The 15,241-nt window shown below is 35.3% G+C and overlaps 1 protein-coding gene across 1 annotated transcript; it reads left to right on the plus strand.

Moving 5' to 3' along the window:
• The first annotated feature begins 10,310 nt into the window (after nt 1–10,310).
• Nucleotides 10,311–11,720, plus strand: rgs5b (regulator of G protein signaling 5b). The gene is made up of 4 exons (XM_052548359.1): nt 10,311–10,468; nt 10,656–10,795; nt 10,902–11,068; nt 11,168–11,720. Exons 1-4 carry the CDS (start codon nt 10,425–10,427, stop codon nt 11,339–11,341), a joined length of 525 nt encoding a protein of 174 aa, XP_052404319.1. The 5' UTR covers nt 10,311–10,424; the 3' UTR covers nt 11,342–11,720.
• Nucleotides 11,721–15,241: the final 3,521 nt, after the last annotated feature.

The raw sequence follows: 15,241 nt of genomic DNA on the forward strand, positions 1-15,241 counted from the left end.
CTCTTTAAATACTCAGACAATAGGGACTAACGATTGGAAACAATGGAACAATGGAACAACATAGGAAACAATAATCATCATAATCAGAACAGGAACACATGGGGAGCAAAACACAACCAAAACTCCAAACAAAGTCTGACATAACACCCCCCACAGGCGTCCTGTCCTCACACCATAACATCCAAAGGGGAGGGGGGGTGGTAACTCTGGGGGTCCCTCAGTGCAGGCATGGGACAGTGGGCCTCCAGAGCATTACCCATTCTGGGCTTAACTCTGGATCAGGGGACTCAGGAGGGCATGGCAGAGCAGGTTATTGGTGGAGCAGAAACTCCAGGCCATGGCGGAGCAGAAACTCAGGCTTAACTCTGGATCAGGAGCCCTCCGTGGACTATACTCAGCAACAGGAGCCCTTCCTGGGCTGAACTGGAGATATGGAGCCCTTCCTGGGCTTAACTCAGGATCAGGAGCCCTCCATGGGCTATACTCTGTAACAGGAGCCCTTCCTGGGCTTGACTGGGAAACAGGATAGCACTTGCAGGGTGCTGCCACTGGAGGTCGCTCTGGAAGAGCAAGCACAGCAAAGCACTTTTGGGGAGATGACACTAGAGCGAGCCCTGGTGCAGAAGCCAACACTGGAGCGACCTCTGGGGCTGGAGCCAACACTGGAGCAAGCTCTGGAGGAGCAGGCACTTCAGGGTGCTCTGGAAAGCACTTACGAGAAGTAGGCACTGGGGCTGGAAACAACACTGGGGCCACATGAACACTTAGGGGGCTTGTCATAGGAATGCTTGACAGGCTTGCCATATTAATGTTCGGTAAGCTTGCCATATATTAACAGCTGGCTCATTTGACCCTGAACTACTGGCTGACTTGACTTGAGAACTGCTGGCTGACTTGGGCGATCAGCGGACAGCGGCGGGTTTGACTTTTTACCGCAGCCGGCAGGCTGGTTCTGGCTTGGTGCAGGATGCTCTCCAGATACAGGAGGATTCCTTCCCTCCAGCTTAGTCCCATGGTGTCTGGGAAGTCCACGGGGCAATGGTAGTTGGCCAAGTGCCCGGACAGTGAGTTTATGGTGGCGTCATCCAGCCTGATCTCACAATCAAAACGTACATATTTAGACGTAAATTAAAACTGTCCAATACGTATGTGCCTTTACGTATTTATAGTGTCGTTTACGTATTATATGGACGTAATTACAGGTTTGATACGTATCTAAATTTACGTAAAAACAACCTCAAATACGTACAGATAGAATGTGTTCTCTGACCAGTCAGTTATCCATAGAAATTTGCTCATGAATCTGTAATTAATTTTCATGTATCTGATTATTTTTTTTATTTATGTATATTTTCCGTTTTTATAATATTTTTTTGATAAATGTAAGATCCCTATACCCCACCCGAACCTAAACCTACCCATGTAATACAGAATGTTAAAAGAATAAAACATAATAAAACTATTTTAGTAAAAATATAACATTAAAACGTTATTTTGTGCCACTAACGTTAATCCTACACCTACCCCTAAACCTACCCATAACCATTTCTTAAAACTACATAACGTTACTGTTATAAATAAACAAATAACAGACAAACAAACGTAACGTTAATCATTTATTTTTTGCGAAAATATCAAAAGTGGTACCAAAAGTAGTTCAAATGATAATGAGTTCCAGTCGCAGTCCTCTCTGGAGGTAATCGTTTTTATAGGGTACAGAGCAGAATTAAATTTATTAATCCGTTATGTATCTGTCTTCTCTCCGTGAAGGCGCAGTAACCAGTAACAGAACTGATTTCAAATGTTTCAAAAGACGACATGTCGCAATCTGTGACGAATTAGGTGAGAACCAATGAGCGTTCGATATCAGTGCCGTAAACCAAGTCGTGGAGCACTGGCGCTATTTTCAAATTCAAATCATAACGAGCGCGGGCTTTGACTGTGACAGTCGCTGTTGCTGAGAATGAAGATGAAGATCGATTGATAAAGGGCTGAATTTGGATATGTTCCTTGCAAACATCTGGATTCTAAAGATATGGAGTACAGCAAACAAATAAAATGGACGTGATTTGTAATTTTATGCTGTGCTTTTGTGTATCTATGGTTGTATTGCACAGAAATGTTATTTCCTATTAAGTAGATGAGTAAACTGCTTTCAATAAAAACATGTATTGATATGACAATTAAATACAACCGATTTAAATCATTAAAGCCACGATTTTAATATTAATATTTGGGAATTCATATACATTCACACTTTACGTCAGATTATTTACGTTTTTTTCGCTGCTAACACGTAATTATTTGTACGTTTTACTGCTATAAATACGTCAGAATTGTACGTTTTTATGTGCATGAAAACGTAAGTAAATGTACGTGTGGTAGAACCACAATTAACGTAAAAATAGACACGTATTCTCATGAGATCACGTTGCGTCATCGAAGGCTGGAGCAGCAGTGAGCCTGCAGAACCCCCGTGAATACTCTACCAGTGGGAGACCTTGGCTAGCTAAGGCAATGAACCAAGTGGCAAATTCCATAGCCGCGGGGAAAAACTTGGAAACCACAAAAAGAAGAAAAAAAACTATTGAAAACGAAACGAAAACACGGGGAGCAGGCATGCTTTTTGTATTCATTTGCTTATATTAGGACTGCATTATTATGGAATTATTTGTCCTGTTTTTATCTATATAATTTAGCATTTTAAAACTGTCAATAAAATTTCAATAAAACAACAGGCTAATACCTTTAGAAGCATGGATGTTTCTGTCACTTTAAAGGTATGTTTTGTTTTCTGTTGAACACAAAAGAAGATACTTTGAAGAATGTGGGTAACTAAACAGCTTCTGGTCCTCAGTAACTTCCATAAGAGAAAAAGGGCTAAGGGCACACGTTCTGAAGACTCCATTGCTATGAAATCAAAGACTCCAAAATGTAATCTCCCAAATGAGCTTCTTTAATAATTTTTTTTTTTATTATTGATTTTATTAAGATTTCTATTACTATTATAAATGGTGCAAAATACTTATTTGTTGATTCAACTTTGTGTTGGCCTTTGTAATATACCTGACAAATCGCATCCCATGTTAATCTGATACGGAAAGATTCCGTATTTTAAGGGACATGTGGCATCCAAGTGGCAACCTTCCGCTCCCCCTCTTGAAACCAACACAGAAGTGACTAAAACTGCAATTCATCGACTGGCTGCTGGAGGCTGGTTCCAAAAGAGAGTCCCATAGACTCCCCATGTTAAAAGTTTTCCTTTCTCTTTGGAGTGTTACAAGCTGTTAATGAATAGATAAGATCCCTAAAGTTGCAAAGACTAAAGTCTCAAACCCAAAGAGATACATTATTCTTTATAAAAGTTAAAACTCGTCCACGACCTCCTAAAATGCTTCATTTAATTCCCCCCCCCCACACACACACGTTTACATCACTGTTTTTTTTTTTTTTTTTTTTTTTTTTTTTTGAAGATTTGCATGACACTTCCCAAATGTTTACGCAAAGAAAGATGATGTAACACTTGATTATCACTGTAGTATTGATGCTGCCAATGCCATGTCGTGGAGACGCTGTGTGTTTCATTGTGAAAGCAAAAATACTTTGTTTGCCCTTCCAAAAGAGGACACAACTAGAAACCAGTGGTTAAGTTGTATTTACAACATTTTTCCAGAACAGTTCAACCCAAATATTTGAGTGTTTGCATCACATTTTATGGAGGACAGTTTCCTGAACCTGAGAAAATAGCCTACAATGCATCTGTGGCACAGAGGCTGTTTCTATAAAGTGGGACGATTTCAACTTTGCAAGGACAGTCTGGCACTTCTGACTCACAGTCTGTAAGTACGTTTTCATATTTAAGAATTTGCCACATTCAAACTTGAGTTTTAGCAGTGTAGAGTAGCACTTGTTTGTCATTTCTCCGATCACAAATGCAGACATGTTTTTATGTTTACGCAGCGCGTAACCATGAAACCATGCAATTTTTATTGTAATTGTAAAATGAGTGGTAATTGATCAATATTTATATGCATATAAATAAAAGCATATAAAAATTTGTTCATCATATAAAGAGAATGTGTATTTTTAGAAGACTCGGATTAAACCAATTTCAAAGCTTGGAATAATGATTGTCTAGAAAAAATGGATGGACAAAAAATAATAATATTAAAATATCTATATGGCAGTATACAGTATGTGGTAGTTTTGCCAATTGAAATTGTATTGAAAATGATTATTCCCTACTTACTTTTTTAGTGCACATCACTAGTCTTGTGGTGAACTATTGAACAATGCAAGTCAACACACTCGAAAAAAAAATTGTCTGCCGTCGCTTCCGCCCCGGGAAATGGCATTCTGGCTCTGATGATGTCAGTTTGATAGCTTGGAGAGAATCCTCTTGTTAAGTCATGACATAAAGACTGCTGTTTCCCGGTCTATGCATTTACTCATTTCACTTGAGGATACTATCTCAACATTTATGAACAGTTTAATTAATATTCAGCTACGCATTTAAAAAAAAAAAATGCTCCATTCTCACAGTGTCTCATACACTAACATTTTAGCTGAATCACTGTCTGGCCATTTGGAATATCAGTATGGAGATAAAGATCAGGGTTATATATTTTTTTACCTTATTTTTCAAGGTATTGAACTTAGAAATTCCTGTATCATGACCACTAACTCACATATTTTGTCAATAAGATAAGTAGCTATTATCCACATAGATCTTTGATATTAATATATTTTGGTAATTCGTTAAATATCACCGGCTAAAAAGTAACAAGTTACTAGTACTCTATGAAGTTTTTGAAAAGAGTAATTTGTACTTTTATTTAAGTACTGTTTTGACACCAGTACTTTTACTTGTAATTGTGTAGTATTTCAGCAATGTTACAGTATTTGTACTTAAGTACAAATTTTCAGTACTTTTTCACCACTGATAAAAATACAATAGTAGTAATTTTGAAATTACATATATACTTAAGTATTAATTAAGTGGGCAAAAAAAATAAAATAATTGTAAACAAATCTAAACTTATAATACATTTGAATTTATGTGCAATTAGCATGCAGTTGTCCTGAAAACATTACATTCAATTCAAACTTAATTTTTTTTTTTTTTTTTTCTTTTTTTAATTGGGCTATATTCATTTTATTAATACTTAATACAATATAATGAGATGATTGGAAAAATGAATGAGCAAAGAAATTGTCATTAAAGCTGTCTACACTGGTGATGTGATCTCTATAAAGACAATCACTCATCGGTGAATCACGGATAAACCCATTTCCTCTTTTTGCCCTTACTGGCCAGACAGTCACATGTTAGTTTGGTGTCATATAGACTGAGATACGTGTGTAAATATGCTTCACTCTTTTATTCTTTCTTCTAATGAGAGTAGCACCCTAAAGCTTTAGCTGTGTGTTAAAGCAGTTCAGACAAATATCAGAGCTCAAACGGCACAGTTTTTATAATGTTCCCAATTAGGCATTTTATATGAAAACATCCTGTGGTGAGGCCATTTTCATTTGTCGGCCTGTTATCTTTCCAGGTACCTCCGGGAGTGCTTAATTCTGCAGAAAACGGAGGAAAATTGATCTACTCAATGCAGACCACCGTTTTATGCAAAGACCCCTGCTATTCTTCACTGAAAACCCATCAAATGATTTTGAATACGGCATACTGAGAATATGCTGTGTGTATAATATACATACCATACAGAAAAAAAAAAAACATGCATATATATTTTATATCAGCTCCTGGCGACAGAAAAAAGTTAGAGTGCAAAATACACTGAAAAAAAGGCAAACTGCACTTTTTACCCCAAAAGAATACTCCTAATAATGAGATTCTCCATGTTATCGGTTACTGTTCCTCCAGTTACACAAATGGAGATTCATATTTTTAGCAACAAGACCCTTTGAACCCTCATATTTCAAAACCTCTGCTGGTTGACTAGAGGGAAAGTTGAAATTTTTTAGGTCCTCAGCTTCTGGGACACTTGCCAGTTTGTAATGGCTTGAAACTTCAAGACAGCTATTCCCATAAGTTCAGTTATATTCCAGTTATCCAAAATGTTGGGCAAATCCCATATTCTGGTGAGGAATGGCTTGGGACAGTCCCTGCTGAGGTCCAGTCACATGTTAACATCTACGTACATCCTGTTCATCATCATCTGTCATTTATAATTAATGTTATTGATTTTTTCTCTCTCAAGCAAGTTGGAAATGCAATTTTTTTTTTTTTTTCAAACCTAATATTTCTAATTACTTTATGTATAATTCCAATTGGAAAAGAGTTATTGAATATGTTGGGTCGAACAGCTTTTGAAAGTGGCTCTTTTCACTGTTTGTCTATGTTTGAATGTTACAGACATACTGTGATTTTGTGCATCAGTGGTGGGAATTTTTTGGTGACTTTTTCTACAAATTACACAGATACAAAAGTAGGTCGATAGCAAGTGACTAACTTTATGAGTGACTAATTGAATCATACATACAATTGATTCATTCAAACACATTAGGAATGAAACAAGTAACCAAATAATTCATTCACTCAGTCAAACTTTTCAAATGCTCCTGCTTCATTCAGGAACAAAACACTGTGTAATGTGACAGTCAAAGGAAGGTTTATTTCAATTAGCAAGAGTTTTATATATGACAACACATGTCTATGGACTGAACTTGTAATATGCATGCTATGCTGCTCAGGTGATTCTGCTTTGGCTCTGTTTGGAACTATTTTTGCAGTTGATTACATTTTCCCAAGGGAAATTCTGTTGAATATGCCATCATGACAAATGTGTTGGTGGAGGTATAATCATCTATTTAGTCAACAAGTGCTTAAAACAATGACAATGTTTTTGTCAGCATTTCTGTAAAACATCACACATTAACTTTATATCAGATATGTCAGCATAAGAATAACTAATGAACGGCTTCACACTTTTGAAAATAAACTGAATTTTAAACTTGCACAAACCTTGAAACTGTGTACACTTTTTAAAAAATCCTTAATGCAAACAATCATTTCTAAAGCATCATAACTGCCATGTATCTGTTTTAATGATTTGCATGTAACAGATAAATGAATGCAATAATACATTTATATGTAAAATGAAGGAAATGGGTACTTTATAAATATCTCTGGTTTAATGAAATCTATTTTCCTACAATAATACAGAACACAGCAGAGCTGACCTAAGTGTCTATTATACAACACATTTTCATTATTGTCATAGTATGATCAGATTAGAAAAGGGTTTGGAATTGGTTTGTTATAGTTATCAGGCCCAGGCTTATGAAGACATAATATGCTGCATAAAAATCATGATGAGACAAGATTCTTTATTCCATATTGATATTCATGTGACCCAGTTATAGGCATGCTTTTTTATTCACATCTTGGAAACATTGGTTTGGCATCAAATGTCTCGCATCCTTTTCAGTGCATATAACAGATATTTCATTCAAAACCGATGAGCTAAAAGTAACATCATAAACAAGATTATACAACCTGTAACCTATAAATTGGCAAAAGAGAAAACCAATAAGATGTGACCTTGACATCATATCTTGATTATATATTGTGCAGTTGAAGTGTTCCTGTAAGCTGAACAGCCAACTTCCATGGAATTGCTTAAATAGAAACTGGACTGTGGTTCACAAATCCTTGTTAATTATTCCCATTGTTCAATGGACAACGGAGCAGGAAGCTAAACTCCAGAGACGGGCGGATTTCCGGTGGCAGCAGTTCTCAAAAAGAAATCTGAATAAGAATCTGTTGAACTAAATCCAATATTTAGCTAAATCAAAGTAAGAAACAAATGCATATTATGAGACATAAGGTTACAGTTCTGAGATATAAAGTCACAATGCAAGAAATAGTAATGATTATGAGATATGAAGTCAATATTGCAAGTAAGAATTGTGAGATTTGTCGAATTGTGAGAAATTAAATCCTAATTATGACAATAAAGTTGCAGCTGTGAGATACACACTTTAAATTCTGAGAAAATAATTTAAATATAACAAAGATATGTGATGTACAAAGTCACAGTGAGAAATAGTCACATAAATATGAAATTGTAAAAAAACACCATTGCAATTATGAGAAATAAAGCCACAATTACACGAAGAAATAAAGTCATAGCTGTGAGATACAAAGTTTCTGTTATAAAAAAGTTGCACTTATAAGAAATAATTTCACAGTTATGAAAAGTAAACTCTAAATTATGAGAAATAAAGTGGCACTGTAAGGTTTAAAATAAATATTGTGTCTTTATAAGACATTTTAAGACACAAAGTTGCAATTATTTAAAAAAATTGCAGTGTTAAGAAATGGTCATACATATGAAATTTGAAGTCTAAATTATGTAAAATGTTTGCAGTTGTGATTTAAAGTTGCAATTGTGATAAAGTTTATGAAGTCACAATTGAAAGAAAGAAAGTTCTAGTTATGAGAAACAAATGTGCATTTATGAGAAAAAACAAGTTGCAATTGTGAGAAATTGCAATTACAAAAAAGTCACAAACGTTAGCTGCATTTGTGACAAACAAATTCACAATTACTCAAAACAAAGTTGCAATTTCTCTGAAGTGGAAAAGGGTTTCCCTGGGAAACTCATTTACGGTGACAATTTAGGACTGTTTCTATCATAATGACAATTATAAACAAATGGCTTGTTTTATTTTTCCAGCCATGACTTTGCAGGGTTAAGTTATTTTCTGCCTGGGCACTGGCAAAGAAAACATGTTTACATCCAGTATAAAGTGACAGTGGACAAATGGAGATGAGTCTCAATAAGACATGCCACAGCTGGCCTGAGACACACGCTGTAACACTCTGTCCCCAAAAACACTGACCTCTGATTGAGCACGTAAACATACTTGTCCTCTAAATGAATGTAATAAAGTTCACAGTTGCTAAATGAAATCTCTGGCACTGAGAAGTCAGTACCAAAGCCAGTAAACAAAACATGTTATTGCTAATGGTGATGGTTACAGGTCCACTTAAGAGAATCACAAATGAGATCTCATCCATTATTGTTGTAACAGCAATATATATAAAGAGGAAATGAAGATTTGAGCTGGCACAAAATGAAAATTCACCCTATTTTTTACATGTATTTTAAATATTTTCAACAGAAGAAAAGACATGTCAATACTCTTGTTTCATCTCACCGAAAAACCTTCACTCTACAATTATATTTCTAATTCTTGATCTAAAATTTGAAAATAACTTTCATGTTGTAAGCTAAATCATTTAAATTGATTTAGTGTTATTAAATACTCTTTTTGATCAGAATGTTTGATCTTTTGTGCATAAAGTACATTTTCTGACGTTTTTTTAACAACCTCAAGCCAACAGCATTTCTTTTGGGATAAGACTAATTGCTTATCAAAAGAAATACAGAAGCATCTCCTCCTGGCAAGATATATATTTTATTTACACGCAACTCAAAAGAGAATAAAGAATCGGATGAGGTTACATCTTACGCTTTGATGCAAAATCATTTAGAACAAAGGAAATCACAATTAGAATTTCACCTGAACAGATTTCTCTTTATATATTTCCAGTTACCCCGTCTTCTCCCACATATTCTCGGTCTCTATTTCCTGTTTGTACAACAATGCTTTTAAGACCCTCTGCTTTCATACCAGACGGGTTCATACAGTGTGAGTCAGTGACATCAGCAGGGGTTTTAAGGCACGTGGGTGGGCTTCCTCTTGTCTGCACAGACTTCCTATATGCTGCAAACGACCCTTGCTTGCGCACGCATGTGGTTGAAATATATTTCCATGTTAAAATATCAGCCTATAGTTATTTATAATGACACGTAGGCAGATACTTGTTAGTTGATATAGTATCTTTGTATTCACATGTTTACAGTGTTTATTCAAACATTTAAAAGCATAGTTCACCCAAAAATCTAAATTCTGGCTGCCCCTTAAGAGGATGACAAAAGAAGGTATTGTAAAGAATTGTTTTTGTCAAGTCAATGGGATATAAAAACAGCAGTGGAACACACTGGCATTCAGTGTAGGAAAAAAGCACTGAAACATCAATTTATTCTTTGGTTTAAATGTTAATGTAAATGTTCCTTTTTGCCTGAATTATCCTTGTAAAGTTCAACTTTTGGCATTACATCCATTTCCATTGTTTTATGCCAAGTGACAATTAAGCACAAGGGAGGAAAAAGTGAATCTTTGAGGCATGGCTTCTGGAAATGATTCACTGGAGACTAAACGCTGCTTGAAGGGCAGAAACTCCCCCTCCCTCCACCGCCTGCGTCTCATTGGCCGACTCAAGTGATGTCATGGAGGGTGAATCTGTATAAATAACCCAGCACTGCTCACATTCAGACAGAATCAAAAGTCTATCAGACATCCATCCACTATCTCTGGACATCTCTATTAACATGTGCCGATCACTAGAGCATCTGCCAGTCACTTGTCTGGAAAGGTATGTTTCATATTTTCTTAAAAAGAAATACTGGTAGAACAGCTAAATGCTACTATTTTCTTTTAAACTAGACCTTACTTAAGTAGCTTAAACCTAAAACACCTAAAAAAAATCACTGTTAAATAATAATGTAGAAAGAAAAATGAAGTACTTTCCCCACTGAAATGAATGCTTTTGTTCGTCACAGGGCAAAGGAGCTCAAGGCTCGGTTTGGAAGTTTTCTACTAAAGCAAGAGCTCAGTATCATGGGCCACTCACAAAAGAATAAAAAACGTACACCGGAGGACAGACAGAAATGGTCTTTCCATGATGTCCTGGCACACAAAGGTAAATGCATATCATTTAAGATATATGCGGAAATCAAAAGTACATTGTTCTCACATTGCTGTGGAATGAAAGGCTTGTCTAATGTCTTCTTCATGTTTCTTCGCAGAGGGGCTGTGCGCTTTCACGACGTTCCTGGCATCTGAGTACAGTGAAGAAAATATTGCTTTCTATTTGGCCTGTGAGGAATACAGGAACACAAAGAGCTCATCGAAGCTGTGCGCCAAGGCCAGGAAAATCTATGAGGAGTTCATCGCCTCTGACGCACCAAGAGAGGTACATTTCCTAAGAATATTAACAGTACTAAAGACTTGCACTTTATATATATTTAATGGAAAATGTCTAACAGCAAATCATTCCTTTGTGTATTTTCAGGTTAATCTTGATCATGAAACTAGAAACATCACCTTGAAGAATATGGAGCAGCCCACACCGTCCTGCTTCAACCTTGCCCAGAGTAAAATTAACACCCTCATGGAGAAAGACTGCTACCCTCGATTCCTCAAGTCAGCTGTCTACCAGGAACTCATCACACAGCATGTGGGTTAAATTACCCTAAAGACAGCAGGGGATGAATGCGTCCCCGGTGAACATGGCATCTGTGTGACGTGATGGTCACTTAATGATCTGAACCTGTTTCCTGAGGTTCAGGAGGACTGGACACACACTGGAAGTCCTCGGGCATTCGAGAACACTGACTCTATGAACACAGCAGTGGAGCACACAGAGATCAAGATTGTACTGTAGCACTGAACAATAACTGTGAAAGTGAAATGACTTTTGCACAATTATGTGTTAAATATTTTTTTTTGTATTGCCTATGAATATTTATTGAAAACAGAATTTATATTTGTATTTATATTTGATGAACAATTGTGGGTTATTTATTGAACTTTTGAGTGTATAATAAATTTTGTACATGCAAAAATTTGTGTTTGTTTTTTTGGGTTCATAATAATTGACAACATTTATATTTATATTTATATTTATATTTAATGCCAGGACTGCGGTTCCTCTTCAAACACATCCCACTTACATGGGCTATTATTTTATTCTGCTCTTTGGATTTTATTTTAATATTAATGTTATTTATTTTATTTTAACTACATTTTATTATTATTATTGATTTATTTAGCTTTTTGAATTTTATTAAAATTTTAATGTTAGTTATTTTACTTTAATTAAATTTTATTATTATTGATTGTCTGTTAATATTAATTTAAAATAAATATGTTGTGTGCATCAAAAGGAAATGTTAGGGTGCTTTAATGTCATAATACGTAAGAGACGTCCCCCCTCTGCTCTTCATCTTCCCACACATCCCACTCACAAGGGTTAATGGAGGCTCTTAGTCACCTCCAGCACACATAGCCTGGCATCTTTCTGAGTGAGCCTCATAAAGAGACTAAAAATCTACTCTATTCACATAAACGCACATAATTAACTGCTACCAGCGGGATCATTCCATTATTCCAGAATACAGCGCCAATGCAGAGGTGTATTTTCCAGGAAAGCTGGTCTCCATGGCGACAGCGTGGACCACTCATCTCACCCACTCCACGCCTCTGCAGGAACCTGTTTATCTTCTGCAGCGATGGCACTGAGAGACAGCGGCCCACTCTGACTCACCTGCTCTGAACCCCCTCATGCTGCCCTTTAAAACTGCCATCTGCAATCATTCTCACCATTAACATTTGAACAGGGACAACTGGCTCAATAATGCTCATAAAACTAAACAGACTGAACAGTCATAGAACAGGCTTATGAAAATGGGCCATAATATTAGTTTTTTTCATAAAACCTTTTAGTTTTTTAAGAGAGCTTTTTATTCTCTACTTCTTAAAAAAGAACTCAGAAACCGAAACACACTGATCTTAACATCAAAAATATGTTAAGTCTCCAAACATATAGAGACGTCCCAGGTAAATAGGGTAAAATAGGGTAAAACTGAATTAGCCTAGTTCAAAATTCTTGTTTCATATTTTTGACATTACACTTTCTATAGAGAGGATTTTGGATATCTACTTTTAGCTCTCATAAACCTGAAGATAATGTCAACAGCCAGAAAAGAAAAAGCATTTTGGGATTTTTTATTTTCTTCTCTTCATGACAAACATCATGAAGCATATATAGCAAAACAAAAAAACAAAAACAAAACCGGAACTATGACAGAGAGAGAGAGAGAGGGAGAGAGAGAGAGAGAGAGAGAGAGAGAGAGAGAGAGAGAGAGAGAGAGAGAGAGAGCGTTCACCAAATATTACATTATATCCAGGGTCTTAAAATATTATGTCTACCCCTATTGGTAGATGTTGTAACTACATTTCTAAAAAGGATATTTCTTTGTTGAACACCGTTTAAAAGTAGTTGCGAATTCTAACAAAATAACTCCAAAAATGATATGAAACATAATATATATAATACATATATATATATATATATATATATATATATATATATATATATATATATATATATATATATATATATATATATATATATATATTCTGTACACATAACATGTGAGTCCGTATGATTTTTTTATGGACTTACATTTCAAGTGTCATGTCATAGCCTAGGAAAGTTCTTCTCATGAGAATAAATGACAGATCCAGAAGTTTCTGTGCCAGCCAATCAACTGCCATTGAGATAAACAGGAAAGATAATACATTACACTATTTGAGACTTCCTTGTTATTACTATTAGATAAATGTATATATTGTTTCTATCCAAAAAAAAAAAAAAAAAACTATAAATTTGTGTAGAAATAGTAATCTGAACATTTATCGTTTTGAAACTGCTATTACTGTAGTAATAACCAAGAGTCCCTCAGTTGCCTAACAAACTGTTTTATGTATCTGCAACTTTTTCTCCAAACTTATGTTTTAGTTTTGCTACTTAATTTTATTTAATTTATTTATTACAAGTATTCTGACTTAAGTTAAACCTCTGCAAAGGAAAAGGCAGGACTGTGGATTGCTCGACAGTGAGCTAAATCCAGGACTCTCTATTACTGGAAGAGAACATTTCCTTCTTCTTCTAAAGATGTCTGAGGATGTGGTGCACTTTCTATTTTGGCAGTATGATTATGGTAAGTGCTAATAAAATGAACAACAATGTCAACAGACTGCCATGTCATAGTTATTTTAAGTAAACACTGCCATGTTTAGTAACTGCTGCAGTTTAAGGTGACACACACCCACCTTCCAGCAGAAGTTCTTCATAACTCAGGACTGTGTAAGTCACACTTGAGCATGCAGACACAATAGAGGAGCAGTATATATGTAGGGGACAGATTTTAGAGAAATGATCAGTGTTTTCCGTCTCTATTATTCCGCCTGACTGTGGATCATTTATAGCCACTCTTCCCGAACACGAGCTGGTGAGGAGGAAATCCTTAAAGATTTGTCATCCAGGAAAGTGGAGTAAGGGCTTTAACTACTGTTTATTTGAAATCACTCACTTTACCCTCAACAATTGTTTAAACAATAAACATGGAACTATAGAGATTTATTTTTTATTGTAATGTCACACACACACACACATATGTATATATATATATATATACACCTGAACCCCATCGAAATGGTTTAGGGGTGAGCTGGACCGCAGACAGAAGGCAAAAAGGCCAACAAGTGCTAAGCATCCCTCGGGGAACTCCTTCAAGACTGTTGGAAGACCATTTCAGGTGACTACCTCTTGAAGCTCATCAAGAGAAAGCCAAGAGTGTGCAAAGCAGTAATCAAAGCAAAAGGTGGCTACTTTGAAGAACCTAGAATATGATATATTTTCAGTTGTTTCACACTTTTTTGTTATGCATATAATTCCATATACAATTCCACATGTGTTAATTCGTAGTTTTGGTGCCTTCAGTGTGAATCTACAATTTTCATAGTCATTAAAATAAAGAAAACTCTTTGAATGAGAAGGTGTGTCCAAACTTTTGGTCTCTGTATATATATATATATATATATAACACATATGTACAGTATATAATAAATGATAATACAAAATGTTTTGATGTAAAAAAACTAAACCTTACTAGAAATATTTAATGTATATATATTTTAAAATTATTTAATTAAAATATTTTTTGGGAGTCAAACAAAGATTACTGGAGTATGTTTTACTATAAACAAACAAACAAATAAACAAACAAACAAATTACAGCACAATGTACTGTATTAGTTTGAGGAAAAGTTCCATCTAGATTTTGTTGTTGTTGTTGTTGTTTAACCTGTATTTAGAATTTTGCACTTCACCAAATTGTGTTTTAATTTAGTAAATGGAAAATGTCTACAAAATTGCTGGATAATATACTGACAGGAAATTAAATATTTTTTTTACAGTGTACGAGAAAATACTTTTTATTTTAATCTTTGAAAATTCCATGTTTATTTAATGTGTTACTTTTTTTTTTTAATTAAGTGCGAAATTTACAAGCAATTTCTG

Source organism: Carassius gibelio, chromosome B2, assembly GCF_023724105.1.
Source record: "Carassius gibelio isolate Cgi1373 ecotype wild population from Czech Republic chromosome B2, carGib1.2-hapl.c, whole genome shotgun sequence".
NCBI classification, from domain to species: domain Eukaryota; kingdom Metazoa; phylum Chordata; class Actinopteri; order Cypriniformes; family Cyprinidae; genus Carassius; species Carassius gibelio.

What these genes read in the sequence shown, in the direction of transcription:
- rgs5b (XM_052548359.1), top strand. Translation starts at nt 10,425, where the DNA reads ATGTGCCGATCACTAGAGCATCTGCCAGTCACTTGTCTGGAAAG. An exon ending in CCAGTCACTTGTCTGGAAAG is followed by an intron (nt 10,469 to 10,655) that starts GTATGTTTCATA and finishes TGTTCGTCACAG; the next exon opens with GGCAAAGGAGCTCAAGGCTC. An exon ending in CCTCTGACGCACCAAGAGAG is followed by an intron (nt 11,069 to 11,167) that starts GTACATTTCCTA and finishes GTGTATTTTCAG; the next exon opens with GTTAATCTTGATCATGAAAC.